Raw genomic sequence first — 22,514 nt, 5'->3', positions numbered from 1 at the left:
TTGAAAGTGGTACATGTAAAGAAGTAGCGTAATAATGCAAATTGTGGATAAAAATTAAAAATTAAATGATTACATACGCGCTAAGATGAATTAGAATCTAATTGTAAGTCCAGAAGAGTATAGAGAACTGTAGCTTGAAATACTACATTTGATAATTTTCTACAAAAAAAAACCAAATACTAAAAAGACCAAAGTTCAACCATAGAAATTACGGGTTCGATACAGGAATTATATCTAAGAAATAACTCAGCAGATCATTTGCAAGTAATACTATTATTTTTCAGATGTAATTATTATACTGAACCAGTCGTTTTAATCGATCGGTAGTGATGGTTGAGCGTGACCGCTCCCTTATCAGAATCATGGACTTAGATTCATCTTGCCCTTTTAATTAACTCACAGCAGAAGAACTTAATAATATTCGAAAGGATCCTAGAAGACCTAGATCATATATTTTATAAATCTGACCAGCAGATAGCATTAATAGATCATTTAGAAACTTAGATGGCGCTAATCGGCGTCGTTTCAAATTTGTCCTCATCAACCCCATTTAAATTCTCAGCCATAATTTATACAGGACTATTTAAATACGTTACATCATAGTTGCTTAAATCGAGCAATTTCACCTTACAGTAATACCAGGAAAACCAGAAATCGAATGTCAACCGGTTGATTCGACTCCCACAAATTGCTAGAAACGCACTCGACGACGGATTAGCGTCGCGGAACCAAATCGATTTAATTTTCAGGCTCGTTAAACGACGTCCCCAGACGGTCGTCTGATTTATCGAAACGATAAAATTAGTCCGTTATCAACGACAACTTGTTGTACACAGTTCGGTTTTATTGCTAATTCCGCGCAACCTGTACGGACCAACTAGCAGCAGTTAAAACTCGATTCCTTGGCGCCATTCTCACTAAAAGACTTTTACGGCGTGCAGTCGGTGGTCGGTCGGCGTTCCGTTTCTCGAGAGGGTTTTATATGGAACTTAACAGACCCGTGGCCGCGATCGCCATAAATTTATCAACGTACCCTGGCACTTTTAACACGTGTTTATCGCTAGTTCTTTACGACCGTTGAACGTGCACTCGCTACCAACATTTCGACCATTTCCCCCCTCTCTCCAATTAATATACAGGGTGAGGCGCTTGACACTATTACGTGATTTACGTCAGCGCTATTACCTCCATGGAAAAATTTATACAATGGGGCTGTACCATTTCAAAAAACGCATAATTGAAATCAATCTTTCTTTATCTATACATAAAGCTAGAACCTAGATCCTGACCATAGGAATTTCATTTGGTAATATTTAAAACAATGTATTCGATATATAATTAAATACCTCACCTTGTGTACTCATTTACTAGTTTCGAACGGTATTCGAGTATTATTAATGTCCTCCCTGAATCAGTCCGTGCTAATTCGCTTCGCTAGCGCTCGATTTCCGCCGTTTTATCGCTTTCGCTGCTCGCGATAATTAAGCACGCTTGACATAATTCGGGCTGGAAAAACGTGAAACTGCCAGTTCAACTACGGGCCGCGATAACAGTCCGCGAGCCGAGAATAGAAATCAATAGTAAAATTAACTGTAGATAGCGATAGCTTCGAGTAGGAAATGAGTTTTCCTTCGATTGGGAAACGCATATCGCCAATCGGTTTAGTGGAACTTTGAGAAAGGAAATTTAAAAAAGTTTTTGTGGTTTAAAATGTAAAACACTCTTTGAATCTAGTATCGACTAATTTCAACTTACTTGAAGTAGTTATTTGTTTCTTTTTTTCTAATTTTTTCAATTGTTTAAAGCGCTAAAATATAGAAGTGATTAATTCTATGACACCCTGTATATTCCCTACTCACTTATCACAAATCTGCTCATCGTTTTATAAAAATCGGCTCATGTATCAAACCTTTTGATCTTTAACTTCGACGCGTTCCACGAAGCTCTGATATTCCCATCGACTGCGTTCAATCATCCAGTTATCCCCCCGAGATACGTTGCTTAGAAATTAAATTCATTTCGTCATCGGAGCTTATAAGAACTGACAACCAATAACGTTAAATTCACGCGGATGACGTGAATTATGCGGTTGTAAAATAAATTGCGCACACCTCGCGTCGAGTGGAATCGGTAAATCACGATGGTTGAGGTTCGAGCCGTCTTGCGAATATCATATCGAACTCGTAAACCCACTTCCGCACTTTGCGTCTGCAAAAACACGCCCGTCGAACAGAGTGCAGCGAGTAAATATAAAACGTCGCCGTTAGTCACAGGCACCGTCATCGATCCCGCTGGAATGAATAAAATACGAAAGAATTAAAATCAAAGCTGCACCTTCAGATAATAAATGATAATCGTAAAAGACACAGAGACTAATCCCTTAACGCACGTCCGTAGCATATACGGGTCACGGCTGACTTTGAAATTTGCCGCAGCGCGTGTGACAATCACGTACACAGTCGATCTTTTTGATTACCACTGACGTATGTCTCTCATTAATAATACGAAACGAAAAAAAAGACGAAAGTACCGTGAGTGAAGCATCCCCGATTTTCATCAGGGGAAACGCGAAAATGTCAAACGGCGAATCTATGTTTAAAACGGTACAACCGAGGGCATATATTTCTTGCTGTCCAGCGGCGACGACTTCCATTAATCGGATTTGCATGAGTGGCAATCAGGCGTCAATTAATCGTTGAATTATGCGGCATTCCTGTGCGGCGCGCACCGTGTCTAGGTTTGCCTACATAGAGCCGCCGTTTCTGGCCTCGTGTTACGACTAATTCAGCTTATATCCCTTATGTGGTACATACACCACCCACACAGACACCGAGCGCGACGTTATTAGCGAGGCGTGCGAGCGCAACGCGTCCGAGCACATTTCGCGTTGACAGATGGGAATGTTGGCGCCGTTCGCGTACTATTGTGCGTGTGCACGTATACACGTCTCTATGCACAGCGCCGGACAATGATGAGGCAAGTCGAATCTTGTTCGTGTATTTGACGATTGCGCGCCATTTATAATCTTGATCGAGCCGCTTCGCCGACGTCGAAAGTCTACCATGGCGCCGGTTAAGTAACCATTGTTGCGAGCCGCGGCCAAGAAATAGCCTCTATTCTTTCGCGAATGGGTATTATACTCGGACAAGGAAGCGTTCGCCGCTCGAGGTCACTGAACGGCTCACCCCCACGACGTCGCTTCGACTATACCATCGCTAACTCGCACCCCCTTGCTCAATCCTCCATTCTCCTTAATTGACGAGCTTATAACAGAAACGATCCTTGTTAATTTTTGTCTTTTTCTGGGAAAGTAAAAAAAAGTACCTTAATTTTTGTTCAATTGATTAATGTTCTTTCTAGTAAAATATGTATTAGAGTGCACATACTTATTGCTTTTTTAATGGGATAGGTTCTATTATATTATGGATGTCATATCTGAATACTAGAATATGTTCTTATTTAAAAAGTCGTAAAATTGTGAGAAAGGCTATTTTCGTCACGAGCTCTTCGATTTGGAATGGTTTCAACGATTGTAATTGTTTGTAATAATTAGCAACCAGGAAATAACCTTTATAGTCAAAAGAGTTAAGCGAGACTTACCCTGCCTTTCTCTAAAAATCTTCCATCAGAGAGGAGTAATTTATTCCGACTTGAATTCCTGGTTGTAGTGGCAGCTGGAAAGTGGATGTGTAGTTTCCCCAGCAAGTATTAAGTTGTTTCAGACTTTCTGAAGGAAGTGAGGTCTTCGAGCCTTTCCACTACACAGTGTCCCTAATTTGGAATTCCTACCGCGAATTCGAGAGCACCCCGTGTATTTCTAAGTCTTCTAAGGCGCAGTTTTAAAGCATTCCTCGCGTCACTAGACGAGCCTCGTCCAAACTTCGAGACTCGACAGAGGAACCACCCCTCCGGTATTTCGTCTGGCTGAGGCGCAACAACAATCTGGCCTCGACTTGGAATAATATTTTCCCAATGTCCGAGGGAAATTGATAACCCGCGCCAGGTCGATGGGAAAACACAGACGGCCGTGTAAACTAAAACAGTTTATCGGACAGTATGCGTGTGTACTTGTGTGTGCGTACTTGTGCGTGTGTCTGTCGTCCAAGAATTTTCGAGAGTACATTCGTGGCAATGTCATTCTGCGAGTATAAACTGACTGGGCAGCAGCGACGTTTACAAAGCGTCTGCACTGTGGGAAATAAAAATCATGAGTGTGTTACTTTTTCTCTCGTTGTTAGTTTAGAACGATGCACTGTACTCGTTAAAAAGCTCCACCGGAAGGCAAAGTATAAATATACACGCTTACGTCGATGTGACGACGATTGCACGCGTCGATGGATTTTTATATTCCACAGTAAAAACCGTTTCGGACGCCTTGATACGTCGACGGAGAGCTGAGTTTTAAGACTTCCGGTGAGAAGAGAAAAGTACACATCTGCATTCAGAGATATGTATGCGTGTAGTTTTTCTTGAATACAGTGTTTCCTTGCTATAGGCACATGAAGTGATCGAATAATCACTGTACAATAGCACCTCTAATCAGCTTAACTCGAAAGTTACACCTGAAGGACGTTCCACATGGCTAATTTCATTATTTGCAGTAGATCATTGTTAAGCCTAGACGCACACCTACCGACAATTGGTAGTCAACAATTTTGTCGATCTAAAGGTCAGTTACAGATCTAACAAAATTCTACATATCGATTGTCTTCTTATTAGATAGAGAAAGAAGAATTGTTGAATCTGTAATCGACCTTTAGACCGACAAAATCATCAGTCGCCGATTGTCGATAGATGTGCACCTAGACTAAATTATAGTATAAGTTCAAATTAATGTTCTACAGCACTCTTATTCATTACACCGAATAATATAATATTAACTCTAAATAAAAGAGTCTAAATAATTGGGACGTGGTTAAATGATGCTCTACTGTACTTCAAGAAAAAAGGAGATATTATAAAATAACCCACTTCAGCTTGCTACTTTCCCAAACAAATAGAATTATCGATACGTCCTGCATTACAGTTCTGCAAATCTGGCCATTATTTACATACAGATAACCTATATCAAGTCATGCATACATATGTTCCTCCAGGTTCAAGATGTCCAGCCCAATAACGATCCACGATAATCTCTCAAGTCGATGAAAATCTCAACTAATCGATGAAAATTCTTTCCGTCTTACGCTTTAACAGACTACGCCGATTTCATCATAATCAACAAACAAAAACGTAAATTACGCGAGCTCTGTATTTACCTTTCAGTCTGACACTCATTTCCGCTTACGCAGAAGGCGAAAAAACGTTCGACCAAAAACTTCATATCGAGCAAATACTCGTAAGTGCAATACGTGCCAAATAACCACGGCGTTAAGCAACGATGTCAGAAGCACTGTGTTATCGCGAGCGCAATTACCATTTCACGAAGGATTTTCGCTTACCTTGCGCGTTACACAGACGTCGAAGTTCTCTCTACGCCTCGCTATTTATTATTCGGCGATCGACGATTTACAGGGAGGTTGTGCGAAAAGAAACGCAGAGGAGTCCGAAAGGCCGCGATGACGAGCGTCGAACGCACGGCTCTCGTTATATTGCCAGCGAAAAGAGGCCTGGCGCCGTCTGCGAGGCGTATCTATCACAAACAGCTTCTCTCGTCTGACATTCAATACATGATCGTTACTCTCCGCAGGTTGTTAATAATTCTAAAAATACAGGGGGAGGGGGCACAGGCTTCGCCCCATTTCACAAGCTCGCATCTATGTATCGTTCTGACTGCCATCATAAAAGCGTGATGGATAGAAAGCGCGCGTTGAATAGATACGAAATGACGAAGGCCCCCTCGGGTAGCGACTTCTCTGCGTTACAATTTATCAACGCTAGAGGGATTTCAATTTGTACGTTCTCGAAAGTTATCTTTGTAGTTACACTTTCTTCGAAAGTGTTACTTTAATATTTAATTAGCATAAATACACTTGGACATAGTTACACCACGTGTAGGGGTTTGTGCCCATCTGAAAGTATAACTTTCTCGCGTATGATTAGATTAGTTGATGATGCGATTGGGATTAGAAAGTACAAAGTATTTTTTAACCAACATAGTATTTAACAGAGCTTTCGAGAGCATCTATCATGAAAAAGTCTAGAAGATGTGTATACTGCCCAACTATGGAGAAAAGTAGAATTTATTAAAAATATTTTGGAGCTCCTTCGTACTAAAACAAGACGAAAAATGTTTAAAATTATCCAAAGATGCAAAAATACTCATTTTCCATTTCACATTTTTTGTAGCTATTGCCTTTCTCCATAATTAGACAGTACACCTAAGGCTGAACTTGCTATAGTAGATAAGCCTTACTGATGAATCCAACTATAAGCAGCTTCAGGACTTCTTTTTTCCTTTCTCTCTTTCTCGTATTTAATATAGCAAGCTACAAAAATTGGTCTATCTCTTTCTCTTACTTCTCATCTTAGTTAAATATAGTAAGTTGCCACACTTGCTTGATCGATAGCGCCATCTTTTTTTTGTAATCGTAGCTTCTGAAAGAATATAAAAAGTGTAAAGGTTCATTGCTACATCGATATCATAGGTCTAACTGTTTTTCTAATCGATTGGAAATAAATGTACTCGAATGCGAAGATATTTAGTGGCGAGACTAATGAGAACAGGCATGTTCTTTCGCGAGATTGAATGATGAGGCATTAGGAATTAGAAACATGAGAGAATAGTAGTCAATATGATTAATTATGTTCGGGGATTACTTTTCTGAAGACATCATTAACATGACTGAAACTATAATCCAACTATCTATACACACTACAAAAAATAAGTTATATTGATTGTGATTTTATACCTACATGGATAGATACAAACCTCTTCTGGGTCCTTATGTTTTTGTAGATTTTAAAGAATTACCCATAGGAGTTTAACACTGATCATGAATCACTCGCGTTTTTCGCTTATTTCGAATCTTCGATTCTTCGCTGATTCGTTTAAAACGTGTTTATTATCGGAAGTAGACACCTTGCACAATCTTGATATCGATTTGATGCGTTAAAGATTACATCTAATATCGTAATTCTCAGCAAAGCAAATTCATCGGAAACGCTCATGCAAGTGTCTAATCCTTTAGTTACTCGTGGGCACTTGTGAATGTCTCTTGGTTAATATCTTACATGCACCGAACGCTTGTAGATGATTCAGTAATCATAATTAATAAAGATTAATGATACTTTAAAGTAATTACATAATACGAAAATGTTTCGTGTTGTAATTTGTAGAAATGCTTCATCTATCAAATACCTCTTCGGTTTCTTTTTTTGCAACAATAGAAAGGTTATACAAATGCATCCATATGTATACAACCATCATGTTTTACGTGTACATTGCTCGTTTAAGTTATTTAATTATTGATCCTTTCTAAAGAGTACCTCGCAAATTTTGTTAATTTCTGATAGGAACTTAAATATACGTACACTGCATAATCTAAAATTATTTTTTAATGATAAATGCAGCTCTTAATTAAAAGCTAAAGTCTTTAAGCGTAGACAATCGAATCGATTAAGCAACCGAGTGAACCATTGATTAATTCATCATAAATTTTACGACAATACGTCTGTTCTTCGTGAATTAACACATACCTTTTTTTTTTACGAGCAAGCAAACTTGAACGAAACCGGATTTACTTGTACATATGTAATTTACAGTTGAAGGTAAATGACAATGTACCGTATTGGGTACTTACTCATACAGCGAAGGTTACACGCGAGAAAATGTCACGACACTGAGGTCATATACATAGGAGGCGATGTCATGAATGCTACTTATAAGCATTTAACCCATTTATCGCTGTCGCGTCGATACTGCACACGTGTATACATATGTATGTACAATATGCAAATTCCAATTATCGATTCCTAATAGACTTTTCGATCGAGAACCTAGCAATATGAATATAATGTCTCATGAAAGTAATTAATGATTGAAGCAAGTACACGCTGAAATAAAAAAAAACATGTAAATGAAAAAGAAATACGCAGAACTAATGCTACAGTGCTACATAATTATTTATACACATATAGAATGTCCCATCAGAAATATGTCTATTTTAATTGAGATCAGAGAAAAATATGTGAAACATTCCTTTCATAATTTTGAAGAATAAATAGGATGCCAAGAGGAATTTTCTTTATACCATATTAATTCTTCAGTTATTTAAGTTATCAGATATTTTTTTGCCCCATCATGATTAAAACGAAACCATTTTTTCTGCGGGACACCCTGCGATTCGATAAATTGATAAAACACAAAATATGCAATGTTTTATGTATATGTATATACAGTTATACGCAATGGATTTCCAAATGTAATCATGTAACATTATGATAAAACGCACAAGATTCAGGAAAATCAATTATGATTTTGCAACACGAGGCTTGTCTCCTCGCTTAATAACAAGTCAATAAAACCGCCTGTTGGTAATAAAAGTTTATCGTACATCTTAAATATTACGTTCTTCTTTTTTATTTCTGTTCTGACAGAGCCGAAAAGAAATAATATCCTGTTAAAGTCCATTCATTATCTCTAATTGTTAAACATGTACACACGTTATTAAAAATCGAAAAAAGATTCGTCACACACAATCTACAGCTAAAAATTTCACGCCAATAATTCCTTCCACTATTTTCGGACGAACAGAAATCTAAAAATCGTAATTTATTCATAACTAATCTATAATAAATCGGTAAAAGAAGAAGAAACTTAAATGGCTAAATGAAACATGCGGTATGGGCGGTGCGCAGTCTTCAGTGATTAAAAAAGAAAGAAATAAAAGTAATCGTGCTTGTAAATGAAGTACCATCGTCTGAATAATAAGGGATGCGTGCAAGCTGAGCGCGAAGCCACAAGGATAGAGGTGCATTTGCCTCTTTGCATATTTGCTTCTATGGGTATTAGATTAGTTTTGTTTTTGCATTGGCGCACAGAACTTCCTTTATCCTGGCCATTCCCTGCACAATATGCATGCACCCCAAAGGAGGACTTTCTCTTCCTATATATACGTTCTATTTATAACCAGCCAGAACAAAAACAAACTATCTTAACGGCAAATAACACATAGACTACATAAAGCACAATTACAGTATATTTCACAAATTGTTTAAACATTCATATATAATTATACGAATCTTCGCATATGACGGAAAGGCGATTTGATCAATTACTTTTAGGGAAGATTACTTTGTAAAAACAATTGTATTTTGAAGGACAGGAAAACATTAGGAGATTGAAGGAGATTTGCGAAAATGGCTTCATCTGGCAGACTGCCATGCCAGTTTGGATTTGCTGGCTTAGAAATTGCGAGGCCTATCTCTCATTGCTGCGAGAGGTTCTTTCTAGTTCTTCTTTCCTTTTTTTTACTTCGCGTGTCTTTAACATCTTTCCATTTTCTTTCAAATGATTTTAATCTGCATTTCCCGCCACGATCGATGCATAATTTCGGAATGTTGACAATAATCTAATTTTTACCTTATCAAGGTGCAATAAATAAATGATATCTCTTTTACACTGAGATAATAGATGGTTGGCTGACTGTTAGTTTATATCGCGAGCAGATGAAGGAGGGTGCAATTGCTCCATCTGCCGATAGCTAAGCAGTGAGGCAACCATTTTTTATGTATGTATTGTTCCGCTTTACTTTTTTCCCAACGTATACCACTGAAAACTTAAAAAAATAGAAACAAACTTTCGTAACTAGAAACAGTAAGTCATTGCACCGTCAGTTACCACTCACTGCGTTTTTTTATGTCAACTGATGGGCCGAAGTGACACATTTTGTAATGTAGTGGATAGAGCAACATTCTCTCATCTATTGATCACATTTTTATCATCGTATTTATATAATAATGTAATGTACAATATGCAGCTACATTATGATAATCAGTATGTCCAACGCATTCAAACTGACAACACCTTGGGTACTTCACGTATTTTTTTTTGTTGTTCTTAAATTTTTTTCAAAGATATTCAAATTATTAATTAATCAATGTGTATTGTATGTTTCAGAGTTAGGTACTTTAATACAATTACTTCCAAGTTTTCCACTTTTTCTCGTGGTATCTCTGTGTAAAAAGTGTAACTATAATGCTAATATAATAATAATAATTATAATAATAAGTTGCACAAGGCAATAGTCCTGTGTGGCCGTTCGAATGTGTGCTTCCGGCCATTTCCCCACTCCCCTCCCCCCGAAAACTTCCTGGCACAATGACAACTTTCGATAATCTCTTCACCCTCCACTCAAGATCCCAAAGAGATCTCGCGATTTGCACTTAGTGTTACCTCTTTTATATATTATTACTCATTCATAGGGGGGACAGGTGTGCAGCTGATTTTTTTATGATGTTAATATAGCAACTGAATGTTGACAAAATAATGTTCCAATTAGCGATTGGCATTTTTGAGTTGATTGGAGAGCCAATCGAGGCCCTCGTAAAGTCCATCTCCACTTGTGGCACACGTTGCTTGAATGTACCAGTTACGATTACGCAGAGAGTGCAGGCCCAATTTATCAGTAATCTCCGCCGCATTCATTGCATTTGGGAGATCCTAAAATATTTACATTAGTTAGGTATGTGCTTCTAAATTCATAAACTATTTGGTCACTAATTGATTTCATTCTCTTTTGGCAATTATCCATTTTAGATATATAGTACATATTGTTTACACAATAAGCATTATACACTTTAAATTTGTTCTATGTACAACTGTATTGTAAGGTACGTGCAGTTCTAAATATATTAATTCTATACAAACTATACACTTACTTGTTTATTAGCAAATATAAGAAGTACTGCGTCTCTAAGTTCATCTTCTGCTAACATTCTCATTAGTTCTTCGCGTGCTTCACCAATACGTTCCCTATCATTACTGTCAACGACAAATATCAGTCCCTGTAAGTTTGATTTATGAACATAAGGTCATCAGAGATCACACATATCTTCAGGAAATAATAAGGTGACCATAAATCATATTTTTTAAACAAATAATTATAAATATAACTACATGGAAAGCAAGCGTTTAAGAGCTGCTTAAATTTTTTAGACGGAGCAGAAAAAAAATCTAATTAATGCAGAAAACAGTCACTGAAACAAAGCATTGCATACTTGTGTATTCTGAAAGTAATGTCGCCAGAGAGGTCTGATTTTGTCTTGGCCACCCACATCCCATACAGTGAAACTTATATTCTTGTACTCAACTGTTTCTACATTGAAACCTAAAATTTACAATGTAATTTCAGTAAAATGTACCAATAAATTCGTACTGCCCTCACCTATTGCTATCAATATACAATTTAAGTTTAAAGAACAATATAATAACTAGAATATATATACACTTATATAAGTAAACAAAATTTCATAATTACCTATAGTGGGAATTGTAGTTACAATTTCCCCTAATTTTAATTTGTACAGAATTGTGGTTTTACCAGCTGCATCAAGACCCACCATCAAAATCCTCATTTCTTTTTTGCCAAAGAGGCCTTTGAATAATGTTGCAAACATATTCCCCATGGTTGATGCTGATTATGTAAATACCTACAACAACAAAGAACAGATTGTTAAAATATACTCCAAATCTAAAGTTCAAAAGTATGAAAGGAAACTGTGCGATTCAGATTATATAAATGTTTCAATTATACGTAACACAAAATAATGTCATTAGTTCTTTGCTTCTGACAACTCTTAATTAACTTTAAATATAGCATTGAAGAATTTTTAAACTATCAAAAAAAACTGATCACTGATTCATTTACAGATATAGTTGTGAATATTTATTAGTGATGAAATCATTACAAAATTGTTGTAAGGGCAAGAGCATCATTTGCAAGAACACAAAGAGACACAAAACTCGTTGTCACGAAATTATAACACGTCGCATCGTATTCGATATTTAAAATTAGTCCAGAGTGAAATAACTATGCCCAACATATGCAAGAGACTACACAATGCACGACCAATCTGAGATACAACAATATATCGGGGCTTTTAATTTTGACGGGCCAAAACGACGAACCGTAATTATCAAGCGGCTAGAAAGAGACACGAAGCAAGGAAAAAGTAACCGAGCACGAGTCAAATTTGTAACATACGCGCAGAGAAACCGAATAAAACCGTAGAATTCGCGGGCGTAAAAAAGCGAAATTACGCAGAAGAGTCAACGTACAGAGAAACATGCGTGGAGTACTGATACGCTGACACAAAGCCTAAAAAGCTAACCTGCACATTTAACAAGGTGCGCGCGGCCGAAAAAATGGGAGGAAAGAACGATCCACGAACGACACGTATCTTCGATTTTTAGTTCGACTAACGAGGAAAGAATAGAACGAAAGGAAAAAAAAAGACGTGTAGAGGCACGCACGAGATGCTCACACGCTGCCCGCTATTGATTCTCATTTTAATACATCTCTATGATTATCGGACTAGCATACCGTCAGGGATCACTCTAGAGCGTTTCGCCGGTGATCTATGCACTTTTAAAACGTGATCGGCTACCTAAAACGCCAATACCGAGGTATTGCGACAAAGGCGGAGGATATTGTGCGGTTTGCGAAGCCACTGCGTACACCCGGTTGGTCTGTCACCTTCGACCTACTCCCCAGCGAATCGTCAAAGGTTCCCCGCTCAAACTTCCATTATTTAGAAGCGTCGTCTGAATTATCGAGACCTTCCCCGTAATGTCACGTCACCTGTGCAGGCCACTTGCGTTACTTACGTTTCAGTAAAAAAGATTATTTTCACGGGAAACGATAAAACATAAAACCAACACTCTCGAAAAGGTACCGTATGTCAAAATGGCGGACGTGGAAAGGATTCATGCCTTATGCCACGTATAGGGCCCTCAGAATTCGCCGATTGGTTAGACGGGTCACGTGACGCCGGAGAAAATCTCGAATAGCTCGCGTTTACTTCGCCAGATGGCGGTACTAAAAGGCGAGCACTCGGTAAGTCATCAAAAATTCCGTGGTCATGCGTGTGTGGGTGAATGAACGCCGCACACACGTGGAAAGGCCCACACTGATGAAGGTGAAGATATAAGCGTATTTTCCTCTTAATTAAAATTGTAGATCATTTTCTAGAAGAACTGATTGCCTCATCAGCCGTGAAAAGAGAAATGCCGATAGGAAAATTGTTGGATTATTTTTTAATTTGCGTGGTATTAAGTTTCTTATGAATTACTTATACTTGTATGCACATGTGTGTGTATGTGACATGTGATATGTCATTGATATGTTGCAATGAAGTCGTTAACACGAGCATGACCGTCATCAAGAGAACGGAAAGTCGATGATGAAAAAAGTAGAATTTATAACGCCAGTCAGTGTTCTTCAGTTAGGAACTTTTTTGTTGTGTTCTGTGTATGAATAGGATTTATTACTTAGGTTGTATCTTTTTAACGTTGTAATTTAATAATCAGGTTAGTGAATTTGTTTTTCATTTCAATTGCATTTGTTTTGATTAAGATAAGTCTCTAGATAATTTATCAAAATTTTAATGATACTTGTGTTTACTAAAGCTGTAGTGTGGTAAATTGCACTTGAAATTATTCTAAAAATGTATTTGTTTATATTGACATATCAAATATAAATGAATGTGAGTGATATATTCTGGACAAATATTTGTTTTAAGTAGCTATTTATGTAAGCTTTAAGACAGTAGGATAATTTATCTTTATTTGTGTGTATGTACTGTTTAAATGCAATGTATTATGATAAAGATAGAGGAACACATATTAATTTGGTCCTCTATAGTATATGCTTTGTTTGTTTATATTCCTGGAGTATGGTATTTCTCATCTAATGTACCTTCTCCATAAAGCTCGCATTCCTCTACACTGTATGGAATATCAGTTATTACTTCTAATGTTTCAGTTGATTGTCCTACTTTCCTATATGTGAAATAATAAAACATTAGTATTTATACTCATTTTTAAACTGTTCAGTATAATTACCTTGGTTGGAAAGAAACTGTAATTACGAAGTTACAGTATTCCTTGTCATAATGACTTAATAATTTTCCTTTTATTTGATCAGTTGTAAAATCCTCATTTCTTTCTTTTTGCTTTACAGTAAAACTGTGATTGCATACTGTTTAAGGTGCAAGGGTATATTATTATGAAAAGTATTTCACCTAATTTTTTTAATGAATTGCAACATATGGATTATACCTGATAAATTTTCAATGTTTAATAATAACTTCTTAGTATCTCCTATATAAACATGACCAAAATCTAATGTATATCTTGATAATCTCATTGATGGTAACCAAATCTCTAAAATTAACTCCAATTCCTAAAATTAAACAATGCATTTGATACATGTATTTACTAATATAGATAGATAAGAGAGAGATTAGAACCTGGTTTTCTGAATCAGAATGTATAATGACTAGTGGCCCTTTCAATGTAATTGTTGATTCATGCAGATCTTCAATTTCACTTGCATATAGTATAGTTTCAATCATATTATCATCTATAATGCATAGCATTTCTACCTACAAAAACAAGATTATTGAAACTTTTTGTATGCTTTCTTTTTCATAATGAAAAAGAAATACATTACCTCTGCATATCCATACTCATTTATACATATGATTCCTGTAGTGTGGCATGGATTTGATTCTGCATAAATTGAAACAGATTTAATGTGAAATGGATCAACTGTTTCCAAAGCCACATTTACTACAGTGTTCTCATTATTGTAGAAGAAGAAGGTCTTTCTCAACCTACAATTAAAAATATTAAAATTAATTCAATAATGTATAAAACATGTAATTAAGTAAAATTCTTGAATGTATTCTGCTTGTACATACTCCAATTGTTTCTTTTTACTCTCTATCACATCATTGATACAGCATTTAAATGTTCTCTCAGATTTAGGGATATCAAACATCAACTGTGGTTTAATCAGCTTTGCAGTAACATCAATTTCTATAGGAGGAAAGTATTGTCCATCCTGTCTAGAATACTGGTTATCTTTGTACCTGCAAGTTTATTAGATATTTCATAGCTATATTATATTAATTACCTTTTCTTTATCTTAACTTATCACTTGGAGCAATTCGTAAAAATCCTAAAATTTTGCAATAGAATTCTTGTTCACACTTTTCTCCTGAAATGCATTTTTCAGGCAGTGCATTAATTCTCACTATAGTAGTTTGTTTTGGCAGAATGAATGTTTCTCTGGGTATCACCTTAGACAATATTGAGATTGTTCTTTAGGTTTCTCTGCAGCTTATTCTAACTTAAAATATGTTTGCTCTTACTGTACAAGCCAGTGTATCAGCCAAACCATAATAAGGAAGTATTGCTATGTTACATTCACAGCTTTCCTCTTCTTCAGTTTCAGTAGAATTTGTACTTGCATTATAATATGTAGAGGTATTATAAACTTTTAAAGATTTTGGTGAACTTTTGCTTGTCTTTTCTGAGAGTTCTGGAGTTTGTAAATCTTTATCAGATACTGTACCAATATTCATATAAGAGAATGATCTAAATCAATTCATAAATTATAATTTTAAATTTGATAAATATGATAATTTTAAATTTAGTCAATATTTTTTTTATTTACCCAGAAGTGGATGATGTGTAATCAGTGATATTTGATTCTAACGCATCTATAAAAGCTTGGTCTGCGGAATCGTTTGGCATTTTCGATTTTACTTGAGATTTGGCATGTTTCTCCAAATGCACTTCACTATCGCTCTTTTGTCTCTTACCTTTCAACTTTGACGCCAGTTTATCAGTAAATGGAGTATAAACATCGAATATAACGTTAAAGGGTATGGATTCAATTCTCGATTTAATTATGAATGTATGCCAGTCAATAGCTATAGGTATCACACTCGTATTTTTCACGGATATTTTTCTAGTCTGCAATCGAGTACCAGATGGTTGTACCCCATATCTATACGAAGTGCAAACAAATAGTTATTAGACATTTCTTCATAAGTTAAAAAATAGTTTGACTAATTGAATTCTATGGAACACAATAAAATAAAGTTAAAAAAAACAGATGTCAAAGATAACAAGAGGTGGTTTTTAAGGATGAAATGTTTTCCCTCTTTATCTGAAGTATGTAAAATAGAGCATTCAAAATTTAAATAAACTGAATGTCTTACGCACTTTATAGTTGGGACTTTCCCTGATTTTCCTCCGATACACAGATATATCGGTGATTCGACCACCTGAATACATATTCCTAACGTGTATCTGGGCAAACCAGTAATATTTATCTCCAATTCGTCGACGTAAATTCCCCACGTGTCGGCGAAAACGTAAATGTCTACGGGTATGGCCTCGAAAGGTCCAAGGTTCGAATATAATGGGTCAACGTAAATTACAACACCTGAATCAGGTTGTTTCATTCGATAAACGATTTCTTCTAAAAGAGCAAGGAAGACAATTTGTGTGTTCAGAGAAACATTCAGTTTTCAAAAGTTCGTGTTCAAGTAAGTACCAATAAAACTCTTCTTGCAACCGAAGATACGTTTGTACATGAACCTGACACGGTCTTTCTTTGATTTCCACTCACAAGAACACTCGATTGGATAGAAGTTCTTTATGCGAAACGAGAAGGTAGTCGGAATGGCAGTCTCGTTTCTTATTACAAAAGTCTTCTTCTTCACTGGAATTCAGAGCTAATAAGTATTTAAAATTATTCATCTCTCTTCACACTTCATCAAAGTATACCTTTTTCCAATGGTAAATTTAAAAATTCAATTACAGACTGTGTGGATGGTGGTAAAATTGTCTCATAGAATGGTATAATGCGTCCCTGAGTGTCTTCATTTATCAAGTTGCTCGTCTACAATCGTAATCACTACTTGTTTGAATTTTATTTTTGTACAATTCGTAATTAGTAAGATCATTTAGTTACTTGAATGACTTCTGAAGTACAAGTGCTTGGCAAAGGTTTCTCTTCCGAGTAGTCCATGTACACTTCAGACTCAGAAGGACCTGCAGAAGTATCTCTGAGAACACTCCCTTCGTCTAGATCCGTGTTCATTAGTTCTTGCTCTTCTCGCTTTCTGTACTTTTCTAATAATTGCTAATTCGGATAAGAACAATCTTGGACGATCTTCAAACGACTCAATTGAAAATTAAAGAAAAAAGTTGCAATTTAAAAGTACCGTTCTTGCTTTTGGGTTTTGCGCCATATCGAGGTCAATCTGCAGACTATCTACACGCCACTCCACTCGAGTGAAGCTATTCTTCAACTCCAGAGGTTCTTCATCGTTCAGTGGGAAATAAAATGCGACGTAGAGTGGCTCTATAGTACATTCAATTCCCAACATAATGATCTTTTGCTTGTCTCCAACGAAGCACGGCATGTGCAAGGATTGCACTATTCCCTGAAAATCCGATAATGATTTGCTTAAAACTTTTAAAAAATGAAAATTCTCCAAACGATTGATCAAATATTCAACCTCTTTCATTGGCGTTAAAGTGATTTTCATTTTTTCCGCATTTTTAGCCGGTACCTCTCCTTTTTCTGGACACACGCAGAGCTTTATTTTCTCTGTGTCAAAACCACTTGTTTCTCCCCACGAAAATGTTAAGGAATTACGGGATATATTTTTCACACTTAAAATATAGGTTTCCTCGATGCCTATGTATAGAGTCCTGTATAACAGTATGATCTTAAAGTAAAGATAACATGATAATAACAATTTGAAATTATGAGTTGCTGCAAAATTACGTGCCTCGTAGGTCTGATAATGCCTATGCTTATTATGTGCTCACGTAGAAGTGGTTCAAATTGCTTAAGATTCACGACGTCGTAATGAAGGAACAGTTCATCCTCTACCTAAAACAATTATGTCCATTTTGAGACACGAGATGGTATCTTGAAACTATAAGAACCTACTCCTTGTAAGATGCTTGTGTTTAGTTTCAACTCATGAGCATATTGCAAAACATTACTGTAACTCAAATAGTACTTTAAATACATCAAAATGTGGATCTAGATAAAGATAATTATCTTACCAATTTACGCTCACATTTAGATTCTTCACTATCCTCCGTGTCAAATGTTGTCCGCGATTCCACACGCCCATCCTCTATCGAGTAGTCATCAGATGGCGATTCCAAAAGACTTTCATCAGATGTCCTGTTAAAAGAGATAATTAAGAATTGCTCATTTACAAAGTGCAATCAACTTACTTCCTGCCTTCGTCCTCTGACGTGGAGACCTCCAACCAGACTTCCACGTCAGCAATCCAAATATCTACGGACTGATGGCATTGTTAGAGTAATGGGATGGAAAAGATTGTACGTCTATCAATTAAGAGGTCAATGAAATGATTTACAGCCGGAGTTATGCGTCGTCTGTGAATGCAGTTTGATGTCTCTAGTTTCAGTTTGCTTGAAATAGCCATCAGTGGTATATCTTCCACGTATAATCTGAAATGTTACGGTTTAGGACTTTCTTCATTCATAAAGTCTGTTGCTCGATTCTTACTGCAGAACAGCGAAACAAGTATTTTCGAATGAATCTCCACGTTCAGCAGTTATGGAGAATCGATGCTCAGAGATTGGAAGAAGTACTCCATGATCTGGGTAGATTTGCAAGAACTCCAAAGGCAAATGATCATATATGTTCTCTTCAGTCTGATCGAATTGAATCATCCGCTTTTCCCATCGAAAATGTATGCGTATTTCGCTACATAGAACAGTTAAAGCTGAGCATTGGTGTTTGAAATATTGTATTGAAATTATAGATTCATTTCGATACGCCAACACAGTATATTTATTGTTATTCATAGTGGAAATATATTGTTACCTAATGTTAAGCACGGAGATCGTGCGTTGCCCAATTTCATTCGATCTACTTGTGCTCAATTTTACGTAATAACGTGCGCGTTTATCGATGTCCCCATCGAGAGGCATTACTTTTTCTAGTTGCTGGAATTTTAAAAGTAACTAATGTGCTTAGAAATCGTCACTTTGAAATTTAGGGAATACAGGATTAACGTATATCTATTACTATCTTTTATTATACAAAGTGAGTTGTTTCACCCTGCTACATGATTTTTTTGCGAACTATTTGTTATAAAAGAATGGTTTAAGCAAAAGTTGTTAGAATTTTTTGTTTGTTGAATCTGCTAATAAGAATGGTAGTGCTTGGATCTTGGATTTTTCATGAGCGAAAGTTTCATCTTCTTTCACTGAAGAATATCTCAATAATTATTATGTAGTTTTTGGCCCCATTATAGCTTAATAGCTTATACTAAATATTTTTTCAAATCGTATGGTCAGAGAATTTTGAAATATTGTTGTATAGATATAGAACATAATTTACAAGTAAATTCAGGCGGCAGAGATAAATGACTCTTCCTATATGTATAATTAATATCTACTATCTACTTCATCTATAATTGAATTACTAATTCATATCCATCGAGTGATATCTAATTTGCATGAGAGAAAAGTGAGTTATGGAATCTCTCGAATAAACGATCATGCAATCTCTCGATGGTAGACATAATACAATACGTTAACGCTACCATTTTAGAACAGTGACGTAGATACTTTACTAATCTGGATGAAGTTCGGCTCATACATGATGCCATCTCCGATCATTTCCATTCCCAACACAATACAGTTGTCACAAAGTATGTACAGTTTGTCTACCTGATAAGAACAGAGTGATAAAGGTCAGAATCAAACATTCTTCGCGCGAAGCTGTGAGTCAGTTTTTTCATTTACGTGGATTCCATAATGACGTGGCAGAAAGTATACGTGTAGAATCATCTCTTCTTGTGGCTTCAATATAAAATATGCAGGGTATATTACGAACGACGAGAGTTTCAGCACGTCTGCGATCGTGATATCCTGATAAAATATAAGAAGAAGAAATAAGCTCTTCAGCAGGAAGGAACACCGTCGTAATGAACACGGCGATAGAAAAAAAATAAAAGACGTTACGTCGATGTGCATAGAGATCCAGTCGATTTCACTCATTATGAAAAACCTGCCCTGTCCTCCAACGTTTTTAAATTTCATAGATTCGAGGACACGTTCCCCCACAAAGACTTTTTTGCAGTCGAAAGTCGGGCTGATGAATTGATGGCGACCAGAGACCCAGCTATTCCCACTGTCGCTGCTACTTTCTTCGGAGGTCTAAAAAATTAAAACTCTGTTACGTGTGTATTAGAAACGCCGCTTGCTATCGTTATCGAAAAATAAAATTTGGAAGTACCTCTGTGCTGCCGTTCGACGACGGTATTTCCTGATGCCAAGGCTCGACTGAGGACTTCCGGTCTTCCTTCAGGCTCGACGGCTGTTGAGAGACTGCAGTTCCTGTCAAACGAATGTTAATTTCTTTTTATTCGATCACCTGAAGCTTGTACAATTTTCTAAAGTTTGATTCAAGTATTTAATTTTAATAGAAACTTTTCTTCATTTTGTTATTGTTTACATGAAAAGGTTCCTTTTGGAATTAACACATTGGAGACCGATGACCCGCCTGTTGGGTCAGGAAATAACTCTCTTCTCTAGCCGAGGGCACAACATTTGAGCCATTTTTATAATGGGATTTTCATTAAAAATGATAGATCTTTGAACTTAAATAAAATAAGTTGTAGGTAAAATAGAAATATTATTGATGTGATTCAATAATTTGATCGAAATAAAAAATTCTATATTATACTGCGTTATCTTAATTGGATTTCTATATACCCAGTAGTATTGGAGGGTCTTTGTATCCGTGCAATCTGATTATCAATGGCTTTCCGTTTTCTACATTTAAAACCAAGATCTCTTCAGGTTCGTCTATACTGTCACACCGGAAGAAAATAACCAGTTGCACTTGTATGCCCGGTGGAACGATGTTCCTGTCAGCATCTGTCGTGAATTCTATCATGACAGTAAAATTCGAGTTATACGGTCTCGCCCCCATGTGGAATTTCACTGGCATAGTGCTCACATTTTGCAAGTTTACTATTTTCTATTCCATAAGAATAATACATTTATTGCAGGGTCGTAGCATAGTTGAAAAAAGAAGTTAATTGAATCGGAACCTTGTACAGTTTTTTCAGCTGAAAGTTACGAAATTGCACGTAATTGCAGTCTGCGACTAATATCTGTTTTTGAATGTCTGATCTTATTATGCTCCTTTTCGCTGTGGCGTGTGGACGCGGTTGTGATTTGTATTCTCCTCTAATTTTATAGTAATAGCAATAATTTATTACAATCGCAAATAAAATAGTAGGAACCAATAAGTGAGACATGTTCTTAATGAATACCTGTCGACGCAAATTTTTGGCAAAGAAGTTATATGCTTCAGCCATTGCTTCGGACCTGCTGGCTTCGGGGTTGTTCGAAGCTGTAGCAATCTTTTGTACTCGTCCCATATCTTCAGCTTTGATGGTTTTAACAACGAATCGCTACGTGATAAATCTGAGAAGAAACATGTGCCGTTATGTTTTATATTATAATATAATTATTGTAAGTTAATTTAGTATTATAAGGTAAAATTTATGAACAGTTTTATTAAATTCCATCTAAGTAATTTTACCTAATTTTGATTCATATTCTTTACAATCATCTTTGTCTATATCGTTTATGAACGTCGAATCTTCCGCTTTAAGTTCGTGCGTGTAATCTTTTAGTAATCTTACGTCGGCTGGACACGTATTGTGAAACTTATCTTTGTAACCCTATGCAAATTATTCGTTATCGCAATGTCTATTTTAAGATTTTTGTTTTACTACACTCTCGATGACAATACCGAAGTTTTTCTAAATTCCAGAATATAAAAAATTACAGGATTCAATTAATTCATTTTTACTAACACAATGTAGGAAGGTAGATGTTTGTTGAAAAATGAGATTTTGTTGACCAGTTTGTATCACGCTATACGATATTTTCCAGTTATGATGTTTCGTTCGATTTCCTCTTTGGATAACCTTCGTATTCATTTCTCCTCCACTTCTGGTACACAGAGAATGCACGTAGTTCATTTTAACTCTTTATTTATGCAGTAAATAGTTTCTGATAAGCATGCCTTTCAGTTCAATTGACAAACGAATGCTTAATTATTTAATCGTTCACGTTAAACAAATTCGTAGAAGCATTCAGTACAATGTGAAGATATTAAAAATGTACGAATGAAATAGCATAGTAAAAGAAACACGCATAGGTAATTTTAAGATTATGATTTATTTGGAAACAATTCTTTTTATATAAAGGTTTAGAGATTGAAGTTCTATGTACAAAAGGGTTACGTTACTAAAATACTAGGATTTTATATTTCATAGCCTTACATAGTGCAAAATAGTTTTTGTTTAGACTCAGATATATAGAGAATCGTTCGCGTTTTCACGCGTTCCTTTATCCCATTTCTTTCCATCGTGTATCGCGAGTCTCAGACTGCTTACGTTTCGCCGCTTGAATCTAGTTTAACTCTACAGACGTCGTTAAAAACGCTGATTCGATTCGACGTCACGACACAATCACA

At 36.2% G+C, this 22,514-nt stretch overlaps 2 protein-coding genes and 2 long non-coding RNA genes across 6 annotated transcripts; 1 reads left to right on the top strand and 3 right to left on the bottom strand.

Moving 5' to 3' along the window:
* Nucleotides 1-244: 244 nt before the first annotated feature.
* Nucleotides 245-2,410, bottom strand: LOC143186429 (uncharacterized). 2 transcript variants are annotated; one of them, XR_013003051.1, is made up of 2 exons: nt 1,910-2,410; nt 245-1,506 (listed from the first exon to the last, which is right to left on the bottom strand). It is a non-coding gene; the product is annotated as an uncharacterized LOC143186429 (long non-coding RNA). The 2 variants fall into 2 exon arrangements; XR_013003052.1 differs by having other exon boundaries at nt 245-2,041; nt 2,112-2,410.
* A 6,712-nt stretch (nt 2,411-9,122) lies between these two features.
* Arf79f (ADP-ribosylation factor 1) lies at nt 9,123-12,855 on the bottom strand. 2 transcript variants are annotated; one of them, XM_076385623.1, is made up of 5 exons: nt 12,770-12,855; nt 11,421-11,592; nt 11,161-11,270; nt 10,822-10,947; nt 9,123-10,603 (listed from the first exon to the last, which is right to left on the bottom strand). In XM_076385623.1, the coding sequence occupies exons 2-5, from the start codon at nt 11,566-11,568 to the stop codon at nt 10,439-10,441; spliced, it is 549 nt and encodes a 182-aa protein (XP_076241738.1). In that variant the 5' UTR covers nt 11,569-11,592; nt 12,770-12,855; the 3' UTR covers nt 9,123-10,438. The 2 variants fall into 2 exon arrangements, with proteins under 2 accessions (XP_076241738.1, XP_076241745.1); XM_076385630.1 differs by lacking the exon at nt 12,770-12,855 and adding an exon at nt 12,486-12,763.
* On the top strand, nt 10,855-11,326 carry LOC143183869 (uncharacterized). Its single transcript, XR_013002677.1, has 2 exons — nt 10,855-11,011; nt 11,099-11,326. It is a non-coding gene; the product is annotated as an uncharacterized LOC143183869 (long non-coding RNA).
* A 734-nt stretch (nt 12,856-13,589) lies between the features above and the next one.
* On the bottom strand, nt 13,590-22,059 carry LOC143188336 (uncharacterized). The gene is made up of 41 exons (XM_076392543.1): nt 22,037-22,059; nt 21,850-21,988; nt 21,766-21,795; nt 21,573-21,714; nt 21,247-21,454; nt 21,076-21,214; nt 20,735-21,002; nt 20,565-20,619; nt 20,475-20,522; nt 20,394-20,412; nt 20,256-20,336; nt 19,982-20,176; nt 19,763-19,888; nt 19,586-19,687; nt 19,474-19,524; nt 19,421-19,425; nt 19,356-19,390; nt 19,202-19,221; nt 19,081-19,155; nt 18,837-18,976; nt 18,516-18,716; nt 18,330-18,457; nt 18,218-18,281; nt 18,041-18,164; nt 17,922-17,993; nt 17,754-17,861; nt 17,482-17,694; nt 17,185-17,406; nt 16,932-17,102; nt 16,745-16,859; nt 16,512-16,679; nt 16,178-16,436; nt 15,624-15,959; nt 15,319-15,544; nt 15,098-15,246; nt 14,866-15,036; nt 14,616-14,778; nt 14,413-14,547; nt 14,222-14,345; nt 14,006-14,141; nt 13,590-13,942 (listed from the first exon to the last, which is right to left on the bottom strand). Exons 1-41 carry the CDS (start codon nt 22,057-22,059, stop codon nt 13,822-13,824), a joined length of 5,307 nt encoding a protein of 1,768 aa, XP_076248658.1. The 3' UTR covers nt 13,590-13,821.
* Between the last annotated feature and the right edge of the window lie 455 nt (nt 22,060-22,514).

This window comes from Calliopsis andreniformis, chromosome 2 (assembly GCF_051401765.1).
Source record: "Calliopsis andreniformis isolate RMS-2024a chromosome 2, iyCalAndr_principal, whole genome shotgun sequence".
Taxonomy (NCBI): domain Eukaryota; kingdom Metazoa; phylum Arthropoda; class Insecta; order Hymenoptera; family Andrenidae; genus Calliopsis; species Calliopsis andreniformis.
Note: the sequence above shows the minus strand (reverse complement) of the source record. Positions and strands in the feature narration are given on the sequence as shown.

Coding starts and splice junctions, on each gene's coding strand:
- Arf79f (XM_076385623.1), bottom strand. CDS start 11,568: ATGGGGAATATGTTTGCAACATTATTCAAAGGCCTCTTTGGCAAAAAA. Junction 11,271..11,420: donor AACTACAATTCCCACTATAG/GTAATTATGAAA, acceptor TGTAAATTTTAG/GTTTCAATGTAGAAACAGTT. Junction 10,604..10,821: donor TTATATTTGCTAATAAACAA/GTAAGTGTATAG, acceptor TAAATATTTTAG/GATCTCCCAAATGCAATGAA.
- LOC143188336 (XM_076392543.1), bottom strand. CDS start 22,059: ATGCTTATCAGAAACTATTTACT. Junction 20,177..20,255: donor CGTCGAACGGCAGCACAGAG/GTACTTCCAAAT, acceptor TTAATTTTTTAG/ACCTCCGAAGAAAGTAGCAG. Junction 18,458..18,515: donor ACTTGTTTCGCTGTTCTGCA/GTAAGAATCGAG, acceptor GTAACATTTCAG/ATTATACGTGGAAGATATAC.